Here is a 12,830-nt window from a genome sequence, read left to right on the forward strand (position 1 = left end):
ACTTACTTATAACCATAGAGACCAAGCTAAATAATTTCTCTCCCTGGCCCATGTTTACATTCTTCAAATATTTGTAGACAGTGATAATATTCCCCTCACCATTTAGTCCTTATTAGCCAAGCTACGCCTGTTTAGCTCGCCTCATCTGTGTAATTCTTCCAGCCCTTAAACTATATTTATTCTTCTTCTCCGAACTCCCTCCAGTTTAGCAACTGAACACTGTATTTAATTTGATTTCAGAGTAGGATAAAGACGGCCTATTGCCTCCCAGCTCCATGATGTGATCTCTTTACAGAGGACTGAAATCAAATACTATTTTGCTCTGCTTTTACCCTAAAATAAAATAAACAATCAAGTCACTTAAAGTTATAAAACTACCATTTTTTAAAAAATAATTTTGGCTGCATTTTTAGACTCCTGTATCACAAAAGCAGCTTTGTTTTTAAAAAGTCCTGCTTATATCCCGTGGGGAAACTCTGCCAGATGTTCTTTTTAGTGGGAGGGCTGCCTGTATTTCTTTTATATTAAATCAGGATCTCTGTTTGTCTGTCACTCCCCACCCACCTGAAGTCCTAATCCTCTGTGGCATCACAGTTGGTTTCTGCAAGGCTGTGATACCACAAAGGATGGATTATGACCTTAGATGGGAAATAAGTCTCAGGACCAGGTGAGCTCATAAGAAACAAAGACACTGTTTGTGTGTAAATGTCACCAGTCATAAAAGAAGCAAGAAATTCTATGTCCAAGATTACTGGAAAATTGTAAGCCTCTTCACTACATCTTTATACTCCCCTTGCTCTTTCTCCAAGCAGCTGTATCAGGGGTTCTCAAACTGGGGGTCGAGACCCCTCAGGGGGTTGTGAGGTTATTACATGGGGGGGTCGCGAGCTGTCAGCCTCCACCACAAACCCTGCTTTGTCTCCAGCATTTATAATGGTGTTAAATATATTAAAAAGTGTTTTAATGTATAAGGGGGTCTCACTCAGAGGCTTGCTGTGTGAAAGAGGTCACCAGTACAACAGTCTGAGAACCCCTGAGCTATATGCTGGCTGGCTGGACACTCAGGAGAGAAACTACTAATAGAGAGGTTTAGCAGTGTGGGAATGGGGACTAGAGAGCAGAAGGCCCGTTCCCACTGAGGTCAGTTTTGTACTTGGTAATTTAAAAAAAATGCTTTGGAGCTGGTTTGAGGGTAGAGTGTGGAAGTGAAAGTCACTCTTTCACCCCAAATCCATGTATAGACCTGGGGCGGAAGCTTATTGAGGGAGCATGCAGGATCTACCACCCCTCCCAGGAGCAGGAACTGTGGTTATAGGAGAGGGATCGCTCAATGGTTTGAGCATTGGCCTGCTAAACCCAGGATTCTGAGTTCCATCCTTGAGGTGGCCACTTAAGGATCTGAGGCAAAATCAGTACTTGGTCCTGCTAGTAAAGGCAGGGGGCTGGACTTGATGACCTTTCAGGGTCCCTTCCAGTTCTATGAGATAGGTATAGGATAGATAGGTTAGGATTTGTACAAGAGTTCCATCTTATGTACAAAGCTAAGACTAAGACCTGGTTGAATGTGCAGGGTGAGGAGGAAATCTCCTGATAAACTGAGATAGTGACTCTTTCTTTTATAAAGCATTTCAAGATATATGGAAGAAAAACATTGTGTCATTTTTATTATTATAATTGTATTATTAAACTGGGATCTGAAAAGCTAGTCGGATTCTTTCTTCTTCATGCACAATCACCAGTGATCATGATAATAATGCTATAACGTGTTCCATATGTAGATCTCAAAAGTATTTTACAAGGTTGGGTAAGTGTCATTATCCCTTTGTACCGATGGCATAATGGAGGCCCAGAAATGTGAAGTGACCCAGGGTCACATAGTTGCACAGCCAGAACTAAAACCAAGGTCTCCTGACTTCTGTGTTCAGTTTAGTAGACAACAGTTGGAATCTAAATTTAGCTCTCAGATTTTGCTGATATGGGTGAGGCAGATGGGAATCAAGCTCTCTCCTTCAAGGGGACAACAGCATTTTAAATGCTTGCTTTTGTCTGTGCAGTAAGCAGATGTGACACCCAAGTTGCCCAGAGTGCAAACATAGGCAGCACCTAAGTGTGGTTTTTACAGTCTCTTTTTTGCACTTCAAAGTGATGAGTTTTGCAAAGTACATAATCTGCATTTTGATGCAAATTGAAGAGGTAAGAATGTTGACATTTCTGTATGTTAAGTATGGTGCAGCAGCAGATTATAATTCCAGACAGGATGCCCATCTTTGGGAGCAGTTTCTGTGATCCTGCTCTCCAAGCCAATGGAGATTAAACGCTTCAGCCTCAGAACATTCCCAGTTGTGTGTGTTCTTTATATAAACACCACCACACAATTCACCACCACTGGGAGCATCTATCTGGGAAACATCCAGGACTGGAATAGCAGGGGGTAGTGCAGGTCAGGACTGAAGTGCATTGGCAGAGCTGTTTATGGGGAGCCCAGGTCTAGAAAAATAGAAGCTGTTACAGGTCAAGAACGGTGTGTCAGACTAAGAGAATGTGGGGAAAGATTGCACAATACAGGCCTGAAATATGCGTTTCTTTAACCATTCCTACATCATTAGTTCATAGCTTCCCTGAGAAGCATTTCACAGACATCTTAGGGCTGACTGATAATTCTCCACAGGGCAGGCCAAGTAAACAGCCTTTTGGAATGTCTCCTGTGCAATGAATGTCATTCATGCACCTTTTCCAGTGCTTATGCTCTTTCCCCATGTGCTTTAATGCTAACAGCAATAGAGCAGCCGAAGCACATGGAGATGGAGTGGGAGTGGCAGAAAAAAGACCTTCCACCACTTTCACTCTCTCTTCCTATTGGATTCAACAACCCAAAAGCACATGGGGGAGAGAAAGCAGAAGGGAAAGAACAGAAAGAGAAGGAACAAGAGAGAAATGAGGAAGAGAAGGAACAAAAGAGGAAAAAGAGAGAAGGAATGAAAGGAGAGAGGGAGTAAAGAAGAAAGCTACAAAGAAAAAAATTACAGAAAAAAATGACTGCAATATGGTAGGTGTTTGTTTTCTCCTTTTAGGTTTTGTTTTGTATTGGAGAGAGGAGGAAGGTACAATCTCTGCTGCTATTCCTATTTTCTTCATTTGTCTCTTGCTGCTTCTTTCTACCTTTGTTTCTCTGTCCCTTTGGAGGTGACTGGCACCAGGCCCTCAGTAACTCTTATCAGACTCTTTGGCCTTTCAGCCAAGTTGTTTGACCAGTTCCCTTGCACAGCATGCAAATTAGCCCATTTTGTGCATGGAAACTACGGTGCCCACAAAGTTTCTCCTTTAGAGAAAAGAACTAGTTGGCTTCAGACTAATGGACTAAAATTTCCCTTTTCTCTCTCTTTCTCTCTCTTTCAAGACAATTCCTCGTCTTTCCAGGAAGATGAAGAGGTAGATATGGAGGCTGTCAACTGGCAGCTGAATAGCACCCCCATGAATGGGCACTCTCCAACCCCAACCACAGCTCGTTTCCCCAGCTGGGTGACATTCGATGACAATGAAGTCAGCTCTGCTTCCCTCCAGAACCTTTCTCCCTTGAAACCAGACACACCACCAATAGCACCGCAGACTGCAGATGTGAACTGTAATCTTGCTGCATCCTTTAAGAAGAGGGAGCGACCCAGGAGCACATTGGTGGACCTCACTAAAGTTCAAAAGCTAGATCTTTCCTCCTTAAATAGGCTGCCTTCTGTTGGAACACCCCCCTGGAGTGCTACTAATCCCTTCCTGGATGAGTCTCTGAGGGATGTCCAACCCTCACCCATCAACCCATTCAGCTCATTCTTAGAGGAACGAGATAGGCGTTCCCACAGCTCCTCTCTCTCCAGCGCTCCAGGCCAAAGCCAAAGAGACTCCCTTATTATTCTCTACCAAGAACCTGACACCATCAGCTTTGACGAGTCAAGCAAAAACGTAACCCACACAGATGCTGTCGAGCAGCTCAAGCAGCTCCGGATTGGGGATCCAGATCACCTGAGCAGCCCAACTCTACCTGATGATGACCCCTTGATGCCATTTGAGGTGGATGGCACATTGTTGAACTTGGCCCCATCTCAGCCCAAGGATGGCTGGCCAATGATGCTCAGGATACCAGAGAAAAAAAACATCATGTCATCTAGGCATTGGGGGCCAATCTACGTCAAGATGACTGCGAGCGGGTATCTACAGCTTTTTTATGAGAAGGGACTGGAGAAGCCCTTTAAGGAATTCAAACTTGAGATCAGTCATGAGATTTCAGAGCCCAAGCTCCAAAACTATGATGAGAATGGAAGGATACACAGCGTGCGTATAGACCGTACCATCTACAAGGAGAAAAGGAAGTATCAGCCTAAACCAGCAATCAGCCACGCAGCAGAAAGGGAACAAGTGATAAAGCTAGGCACTACTGATTATGAAGACTTCCTTAGTTTCATCAGCGCAGTTCAGGATATACTAATGGACTTGCCAGCCTCATCAACAGATCTGAGCACAGTGGGATTAAACTATCAAGAGGAAGAAATCACTGTTGATGTCAAGGATGAGTTTCATGGCATCTTGGCCAAAGGAGACAATAGGATTCTCCAGCATAGTGTGCTGACACATATACATGTTCTCAGCTTCCTTTCTGGCCTCGCAGAATGCAGGCTGGGCCTTAATGACATCCTTATAAAAGGGAATGAAATCGTTGCACGGCAGGATATTATGCCCACCACTACCACTAAGTGGATTAAGTTGTATAACTGCCGGTTTCATTCATGTGTGGACGAGGAAATGTTTAACAGCTCCCACGTTATCCAGTTTAATCCCTTGGATGCCTGCCGATTTGAGCTGATGCGGTTCAGGACTGTGTTTGCTGAGAAGACTTTGCCTTTCACTCTGAGAACAGCAGCCATTGTCAAAGGTGCTGAAGTGGAGGTCCAGAGCTGGCTGATGATGTCCACTGGGTTCTCCTCCAACCGTGACCCTCTAACTCAGGTCCCCTGTGAAAACGTGATGGTCCGCTACCCAGTGCCAAATGAGTGGGTGAAAAACTTCCGCAGAGAAAGTGTCCTGGGAGAAAAATCTTTGAAAGCCAAGGTGAACAAGGGTGCCAGTTTTGGATCAACTAGCATGTCTGGTTCTGAGCCGGTAATGAGAGTAACTTTGGGAACTGCCAAATATGAGCATGCCTTTAATTCCATTGTATGGAGGATAAACCGACTGCCTGACAAAAACTCAGGTGAGTAGAGAGTACTCTGTCTGAGTGGATAAACTTAAAGGAAAGGTATATTTTGGGGGCTGGGGGACATTGGAGTTACATGGTAGAGTGGATAAACCATTGTCCTTTTGGAAGGTTCAAGGGGGCATCAATTGCATGAAATGGCTGGTTGTCTTACTCATCCTAATGGTGGTTTAATGTGTCTCACAAAGAAACACTGTTTTTGACAAAACCATTTTGGTGTAGCCACATGCAAATATGCCTTCCAACCATGGTTTTGTCAGTGCATTCTGGGACTCTTGACTAAGCTTTCCCATAATGCACTACACTGTTTCTGAGAACAGGTACTTTTTGGGTAACTTCCAAATGTAAGGCACTGTATTGTGTAATATCAGGGGGACCAGCTAAATCACTGTAGCTCCAGCCCTTGTGACTTCCTATCCACAATGTTGTAAATTGCACTGGTTCAGCAAGACCTGAGACAAAGATCTCACTGCATGTGTTGCAACCAGAGCTCATACATGTACCAGGTATGGCGGTTGTGTGTGGACATAGGGCACTGTGTAGACAACACTACAAGCTAAAAGTATTCCATGCAACAACTTGTGGCTACATCTTTCAACTAGTGTGGACAGGGACTAAGACCTGATTTAACATTTAAAGGGACACTGTCAAGGTAAATCATATAACTTAAAAACCTATCCTGCCCTGTATTTTTATAGTTATGCCTTTAATTATTAACATTCAAGTAATCTGCAAAATCTAATTTACTTTTTACCACCATTACATTTGTTCACTTTCTGCCCTTCACCCAACTTGGGCAGTGAAATTTGACCATCTAGTTTACTTTCTGTTTATAGTGAATTACCCTTTCTGGTTCCCATGCCCTTGGCTAATGCAATTCTTTGCATAAACACCATTTAAAACACTGACTTGTTCCTGTAGCTGCCTCACTGGGCAGGTTCCTACCTGTACTTTTTCCCTACAAGAGAAGTTCCATGATGCTCCAGACTTGGTCCTTTCTGAGAACATCTGTTCTCGTTTGGCAGGAGGGAAGGAAAGCATTGAACCAGGTGCTTCTCACCTTTTGGATCACTTTTTAGCTCAGTAAGGAATTCACCACAGAGTACAAACCTGGAGAGACATCACTCTGACAACAAATGAGGCTTGGAGAGTTTACTTCGGAGGAGAGACTAGAAGCTAAGAGTAGGGGGAATAAAAAGAAACATCAGGATGAAAGACTAATCTCATGTCAATAGCAGCATGCCTGGAAAACTCCATACTATCAGCCTGACCCTAAACACAAATAATTATGTGCTTGCTAGGAAAATCCCACTGTGCTGCCTGCATGACCCTTCAGGTCACGGGATGAAGTTCAGTGACAATTATTCTTCTCTGGTACCGTCCATCTGAGGATCTCAGTGTGCTCTACAGACATTACAGCAGGGAAAACTGAAGCCCACAGAGATTAAGCATATGTCTGCGCTTCAAGATGGAAGGTGCAATTTCCAGCTCAAGGTGACATACCCCTGCTAGCTCTGATCAAGCTAGCATGCTAAAAATAGAGTGTAGCCCTGGCAGCGGGAGGGGCTAAGTACATACACATCCAAGTTGTTAGGCAAGTACTCAGGGCTGCTATCCCTCACACCACCACAACTATGCTCTATTTTTAGTGTACTAGGTCAGTCATTAGTCTAGGTATGTGTCCCTGAGCTGGAATTTACACCTCCAGCTCAAAGTATAGACATAACCTTAAGTGACTTGTCTAAATTCATACAGTATGTCATTAGCAGAATGCTCACAGATTCCAGAATTCTTGACTCTTTTGCCTGCTCAAGCCATTAGTGATGCTCCCTTATCCACTTTCACCTTATGTGAAATGTTAACCCAAGACTCCAGTTCTTTGTCTGTCTCTGTCTGTAACCTTACATCTGCCTCCCAGAAGGGGAGGATGAAGCTGAAATGCAGTCCCTGCTGTTGGAGAGTCTTCCCACACAGTACTGAGCAGTAGCAACACATGTGTGCTAACTGTCTGTCTGGTACACCTGGGAGGAGGCGGGGTGCCCTGCCTGCAAACAGCCCCTCCTGTCAGGTCACATTGTGATTTGAGGGAAAGGAAAGAGGAGCAAGCATTGTGACATGGCCACTGAATCTAGGGGAGGTGGTATGGGCGGGAATGATAAAGTATTGGTGGAGGTACCGGTATATTTCTTGACAGCACTTATCCCATGGCTCTAGATCAGGGGTAGGCAACCTATGGCATGCATGCCAAAGGCGGCGCGCAAGCTGATTTTCAGTGGCACTCACACTTCCTGGGTCCTGGCCACTGGTCCAGGGGGCTCTGTATTTTAATTTAATTTTAAATGAAGCTTCTTAAACGTTAAAAAACCGTACTTACTTTACATATAACAATAGTTTAGCTATATATTATAGACTTATAGAAGGAGACCTTCTAAAAACATTAAAATGTATTACTGGCAGGTGAAACCTTAAATTAGAGTGAATAAATGAAGACTCGGCACACCACTTCTGAAAGGTTGCTGACCCCTACTCTAGATGCTCAGAATATACAACAAATTTTTTTAAAAAAATACACAGACAGCTGCCTGAATGAAGCCACCCACAACAGTCACCCAAAATATAATAATAGAGACCCACCTAGCTAGCCATCCACAAACTTCAGCCCTTATCAAAAGGTAGGCTTTGCTGCATGCCCTGAATGTTGACAAATCCAGGCTCTGGTAGACCAAAAAGGGAGGGCAAATTCCACTTTCAAGGACCCCCATAGAAAATACTATGCAGCAGCCCCCTCCAGTTTAAATCAAGAGGGATTTAGCTGCCTGTCCTTACTGACTGCCACTGAAGGTGGTATTGGAGTGGGAGAGTGGTGGGTCGCTCAGGTAACCAAGTCCTAAACCATTTAACCCAGTGTTCACTTGCAGATCATAAAATCCTAGGAATTATTCCTGTAGCTTCACTGCCTTATCCCGACTTCTTGTCTTTGTGGTTCCTGATATGAACAGGCCCTATGCTGTCCAGCTTTAGAACCTGCCACCAAGGTCATCTGCGAAAGCATCTGGGCCATTTGCTTGTGGCTACAAATTCAAAAGCATATGACTGAATGAAACAATCCATGTATTTAGCCTGTGTTTTTCTCTTGGAGGTAACTAATGGTAGGATTCTATGGAGTATGTTGCTGAGCTTCTTCCCAGAACAGCTTGGTAAACTCTGTTGCTCTTCTCTGATTCACAATGAACTTGTTGACACTGGCTGATAAAGGAAGCCTGTTTATAGGCCCCGCAGAGCCTCAGTCACAACTGGATGTGATCCAGTACAAGAGAACTAACATGTATTTTTTACTCTCTAGACAGTGGAACAAAAGCGTATTAAGAAAATATCCATACAGAGGCTTCATGATCATGGGAAAAAGCTGTACAAACAAAACAGAGGTGTGACCCAAACCAGAATCTTGGATCTAGATATCCTGAACTGTGGAGCAGTTTGGCTATGGATCCAGTCCCAAGCATGCTGGCTTGGCCCTACCTATAAAGCGGGCCAAATTAAAACCCTAGATCTCACCGCCTCTGAACTTCGGGGACAGTTTAGAACCAGGTCCCTTCCAAACATGGCAGCTCAAGCCAATTTCTGAAACACAGATAATTTTCAACATGGACTTTATTGTGAGAAGTGAGTCCTTGAAAGTGAGACTGAGGTGTTCGTGCCTCAGGGAGGCAGGAAGCCCAGAAGAGGATAAATCTGTCTGATGTCTTCTCGGTTTTACTACAGACTTTATCTGTCTTTCAGGCTAAGGAGTCTGATTGGGTGTGGCGGGGGAAATAGAAGTATAATTAAGTTATATTTTGTGACCCCTGATCAGTTAATGACTGCTTGGGTTCCATATATGTCCTAATAACTTTGTGTATTTTTGCATTCACGGACATTTCACTTATATAACATAAGTGCCAGACATTTGAGTGGGCACCAACAGTAAATGTTTGAATGATGTGCACAGTGAAATTTGAATGTACTGTTACTTGTTATTGCTACTAAAATTGATCAAATAGTTTAAAAATAAATGACACCTTCCCCCCCATGATTTATAGCTCAGTTCAGTTGTGCAGAGTTCAACTGACTACAGCTCATGGGGTCATGTTATGTGTAAACCAACATAATTTAGGCTAATTTAGGGATTGATCCTGCTCTCTTTGAAGTCAGTGGGAATTTTACCATTGACTTTGATTGGTGGGAGTTGGCTGAGGCCCTTAGATTGCAAGTTTTTTACAGCAGGGACCACGTTTGTTTTGTCTCAAGTGCATCAGTGGCACTCTATAAACAATCAGAAACAGTCAGTTCAAATAAACATTATGTCTGTTGTGATAGTTAAAAACCTTGCTTATTTGTCCTGTGTTGCCAGAGAAGTAGGTTCAGTATTTAGTTTCATTCTCATGATGTTACGCAGTGTCCGAGGTTTTTTTGTATTATAGGTGGGGCTAGTTGCACCACCTATCATTTAGGTTGTTTGACATTTCCTATTACAAGACCCTGTTTTGACAAACTTTAACTGTTTGGGCTTAAATTTTTACATGCCAGGGGTCTTCCTCTGGCTTTTTTTTGTCCTTTTTTTTTTTTTTTTAAACTTCAGCCAGAGAGGAATCAGAGAGAGAGGCTAGGGACTCATCCATTGCTTAGCCCATGTTAAAAAATTATTAAGATCTTTCCTCTGAAATGCTTTAGTGACTCCATGCTTTGAAGAAGGGATTTCAAAGTTGGCAGGGGGTGGTGTTTGTATGAGGGATGTGCCATTTACCATTCACATGAAAATCCACCATCCCTCCAGATGGTTCAGCATGCTCTGCTCTCTCTGGCCAAACAGCTCCACTGGCCATTGGAGGTGTGGATATAATGCTGCCTCCCATCCACGTTAGTCTCCCTTTCTGGGGTGTTTCTGCTGACAGAGATTCTAGGAGAATACAGTCTCTGTGCTTAAGGGAGACGATAATTGTACCCAGCCCCAACATATACAATGTTGGGAAAGATTCTTTGTCCCCCCTCCCCTTGTGCATCCATGCTGTAGTCAGACACAGTTTGGTCCTTAAGCTCTCTGTGCCTCAGTTCTCCCCACCCCAAACAGGAATACTTCCTTACCTCACAGTGATGGTCTGTGGATTAAATATAGATAATGGGTACAGTTTTCAAAGCATCTAAGTCCTGTTTTCAAAAGTCAGTGGGACTTAGCCTCGTAAGTGACAAAAGGCCCAGATTTTTAAATGTATTTACATATTATTTTTGAAAATGGTACTTAGGGTATGTGTCTACACTGCAGTAGGGAGGTGTATTTGCAGCCACTGTAGACATACCTGAGCTAGTTTGTCAAAGCTAGCTCGAGTAACAATAGCAGTGAAGCCGCGGCAGCACCAGCACTTGAGTATGTACTCAGGATCCGAGGCAGGCAGGGCTATCTCTTGCAGCCGGTCATGCTGCCACAGCTTCACTGCTACTGTTACTCGAGCTAGCTGTGATCTATCTGGTTATGTCTACACTAGCTACAGTCACACCTGTGGATTGCAATGTAGACATGCCCATAGGCTACATCTGCACTGCAGCTGGGAGGTGTAGTTCCCCTCTCAGGTAGATGTATATGCACTACTCTGCTCAAGCTAGTGCACTAAAAGTAGCAGTGTGACCATGGTGGCACAAGTAGCAGCTCAGGCTCACCGTCCAAGTACATACCTGGAATCTTGGACAGGGTGGTACTTAGGCAGTTAGCCCAAGCTGCCACAACTACACTGCTATTTTTAGCACACTAACACAAGCACAGCACACCGATCTGGGAATCACACCTCTTAGCTGCAGTGTAGATGTAGCCAGAGTCTCCTAAGTCATTTAGATGCTTTTTAAAAATTGTCTGCAAAGTGTTTTGAAGATGAAAAGCCAGAATTAAAGTTCAGCGGTGTGTAAATTATTTATTTATTTAAGGTCCATTTATTGGAAAAAATAAAGTCATAGTCTCCTTTTCTTTGCAACACAAGGAACAAATCAGTACCATATTATTTTAACATTTTGGGGGAGGGTTCTTTGTGCTCTTTTAAATTAAACCTTTTCCTCCTCCTCCTGAAGCATGTCCTTTGATAGGCTCTTGATTTAATATACATGGAGAAGGCACAGCCCTTAAAACTTGCTCAGGACATAGACAACTGGAATTTTCTTGGAAACCTGCTTCCAGTTGCTTTTCCATTATGGAAGAGCAAAGCCATTCTGGATCCTTGAACCCCATTAGGATCCTTGAACCTTGACCCAAAACTTCCATCAAGGCATATTTGAAGTCTGTAAAAGTTCAATTAATGCCCTTGTTCTTCATTGTTTTTTGTCTCTGCACACCCCCGTCCAACTGAAGATGGGAACACCAATGCATTCTGAAGAACCTGTTTGTGCAGTATTTACTGTACGTTTATACAGTCCTTAGCACAATGGGACCCCAACCTGGCTGAAGCAATATAAAATATTATTATTATTTATTAATAATAATAATTGTTATTTCTGGCCTGACTAGAAGCAGCATTTACCTTAAACTTCATTAGGAAGCCGTTGTACATGGTTGAGTAGTGTTTGTGCTGTGCTTTGAAAATACCAAATGCTCTGTGGATGGAATTCACCCCTCTGAAGACGGACTTGCACAGGGCCTATAAATCCCATTTTGAGCTCTATTTTGAGGGCTGAAGTGGGACTCAGAGGCGCTTAGGCGTTGTCTAGTGCTGGCTCTCTGCACAGGGGTGAATTTCACCCTGTCAGTGCTAAGAGTTAGTACTATCATTGAAGATACACTGCCTTGCTTTGCAGGCTCAGGGGGTTGCATGTTTTGGAATAAACTCTGGGTGTGCTCATTGTTTGGGTAGTTGTCTCAACTGCTGGTCTTCCAAGGCACAATTCTGTAAGCCCATCATGTATGGTACTCCCATTCTGCTCCATGTGGAGGGCTTTCAGGCTTCTTTCCACTCTTACTTCCCAAACTCAACCTTCCGCGTTCCTTTTTAGCTTCTCAGTGTGCATCTTCATCACCTGTATAAAAGGCAAATGCTCCCATAGTGATTGCAAAATGGATGGTTAGAAATTAAACATCACCATGCACAACCAGGTGGCCAGAGCCTTGTTGTGTCATGCATGGATTTGTTTTACTTAGACAAATGTAAGGATAATAATCATGCTTAGAATCAATCGAACACCCTTCAGCCAAGGTTCTCAAAGTGCTTTTGAAAGATACTATCCTCATTTTGCAGATAGAAAAATTGAGGCACAAAGAGGTTAAGTGACTTGCCCAAGATCACAGTGAGTTGATGACAGGCAGGAATAGAACCCATATGTCCTGATGGTCAGCCGGTGCTCTAATGACTAGACCACACTGCTTTCCAACAGGGCAAAGAAGACAAAAAACAAAATGTAATGCTCACAGATCACTACAATTTTAAACTATCACTTACATTGCCCTTTTTAAGGAGTGAGTATTGTGTACGGGGATGGAATAATGAACTAGAAGTTGGAATTCCTGGGTTCTGTTCCTAGCTTGGCCATTGACTTGCTGTGTGACCTTAAAGAAATCATTTTTTTTAGTTTTATTTTC

The 12,830-nt window shown here is 43.3% G+C and overlaps 1 protein-coding gene and 1 long non-coding RNA gene across 5 annotated transcripts in view; one reads left to right on the forward strand and one right to left on the reverse strand.

Annotated features, from left to right (window-relative positions):
• Positions 1 to 12,830, forward strand: part of STON2 (stonin 2) — a 94,164-nt gene that overhangs the window by 73,463 nt on the left and 7,871 nt on the right. For 3 of the 4 annotated variants that reach the window (XM_045015144.1, XM_045015146.1, XM_045015145.1), the window contains exon 5: positions 3,398 to 5,236. In XM_045015144.1, the coding sequence (XP_044871079.1) occupies positions 3,398 to 5,236 (1,839 nt within the window). Of the gene's footprint in view, positions 1 to 3,397; positions 5,237 to 8,582; positions 9,501 to 12,830 lie in introns of those variants that run through there. The other variant, XM_045015147.1, reaches the window with a different exon arrangement.
• The window catches only part of LOC123369504, a 38,576-nt gene continuing 36,921 nt past the window's right edge, over positions 11,176 to 12,830 (reverse strand). The window contains exon 3 of the long non-coding RNA XR_006579064.1: positions 11,176 to 12,271. This is a non-coding gene — a long non-coding RNA (uncharacterized LOC123369504). The remainder of the gene's footprint in view (positions 12,272 to 12,830) is intronic.

The sequence above is a fragment of the Mauremys mutica genome, chromosome 4 (assembly GCF_020497125.1).
Source record: "Mauremys mutica isolate MM-2020 ecotype Southern chromosome 4, ASM2049712v1, whole genome shotgun sequence".
NCBI classification, from domain to species: Eukaryota; Metazoa; Chordata; order Testudines; family Geoemydidae; genus Mauremys; species Mauremys mutica.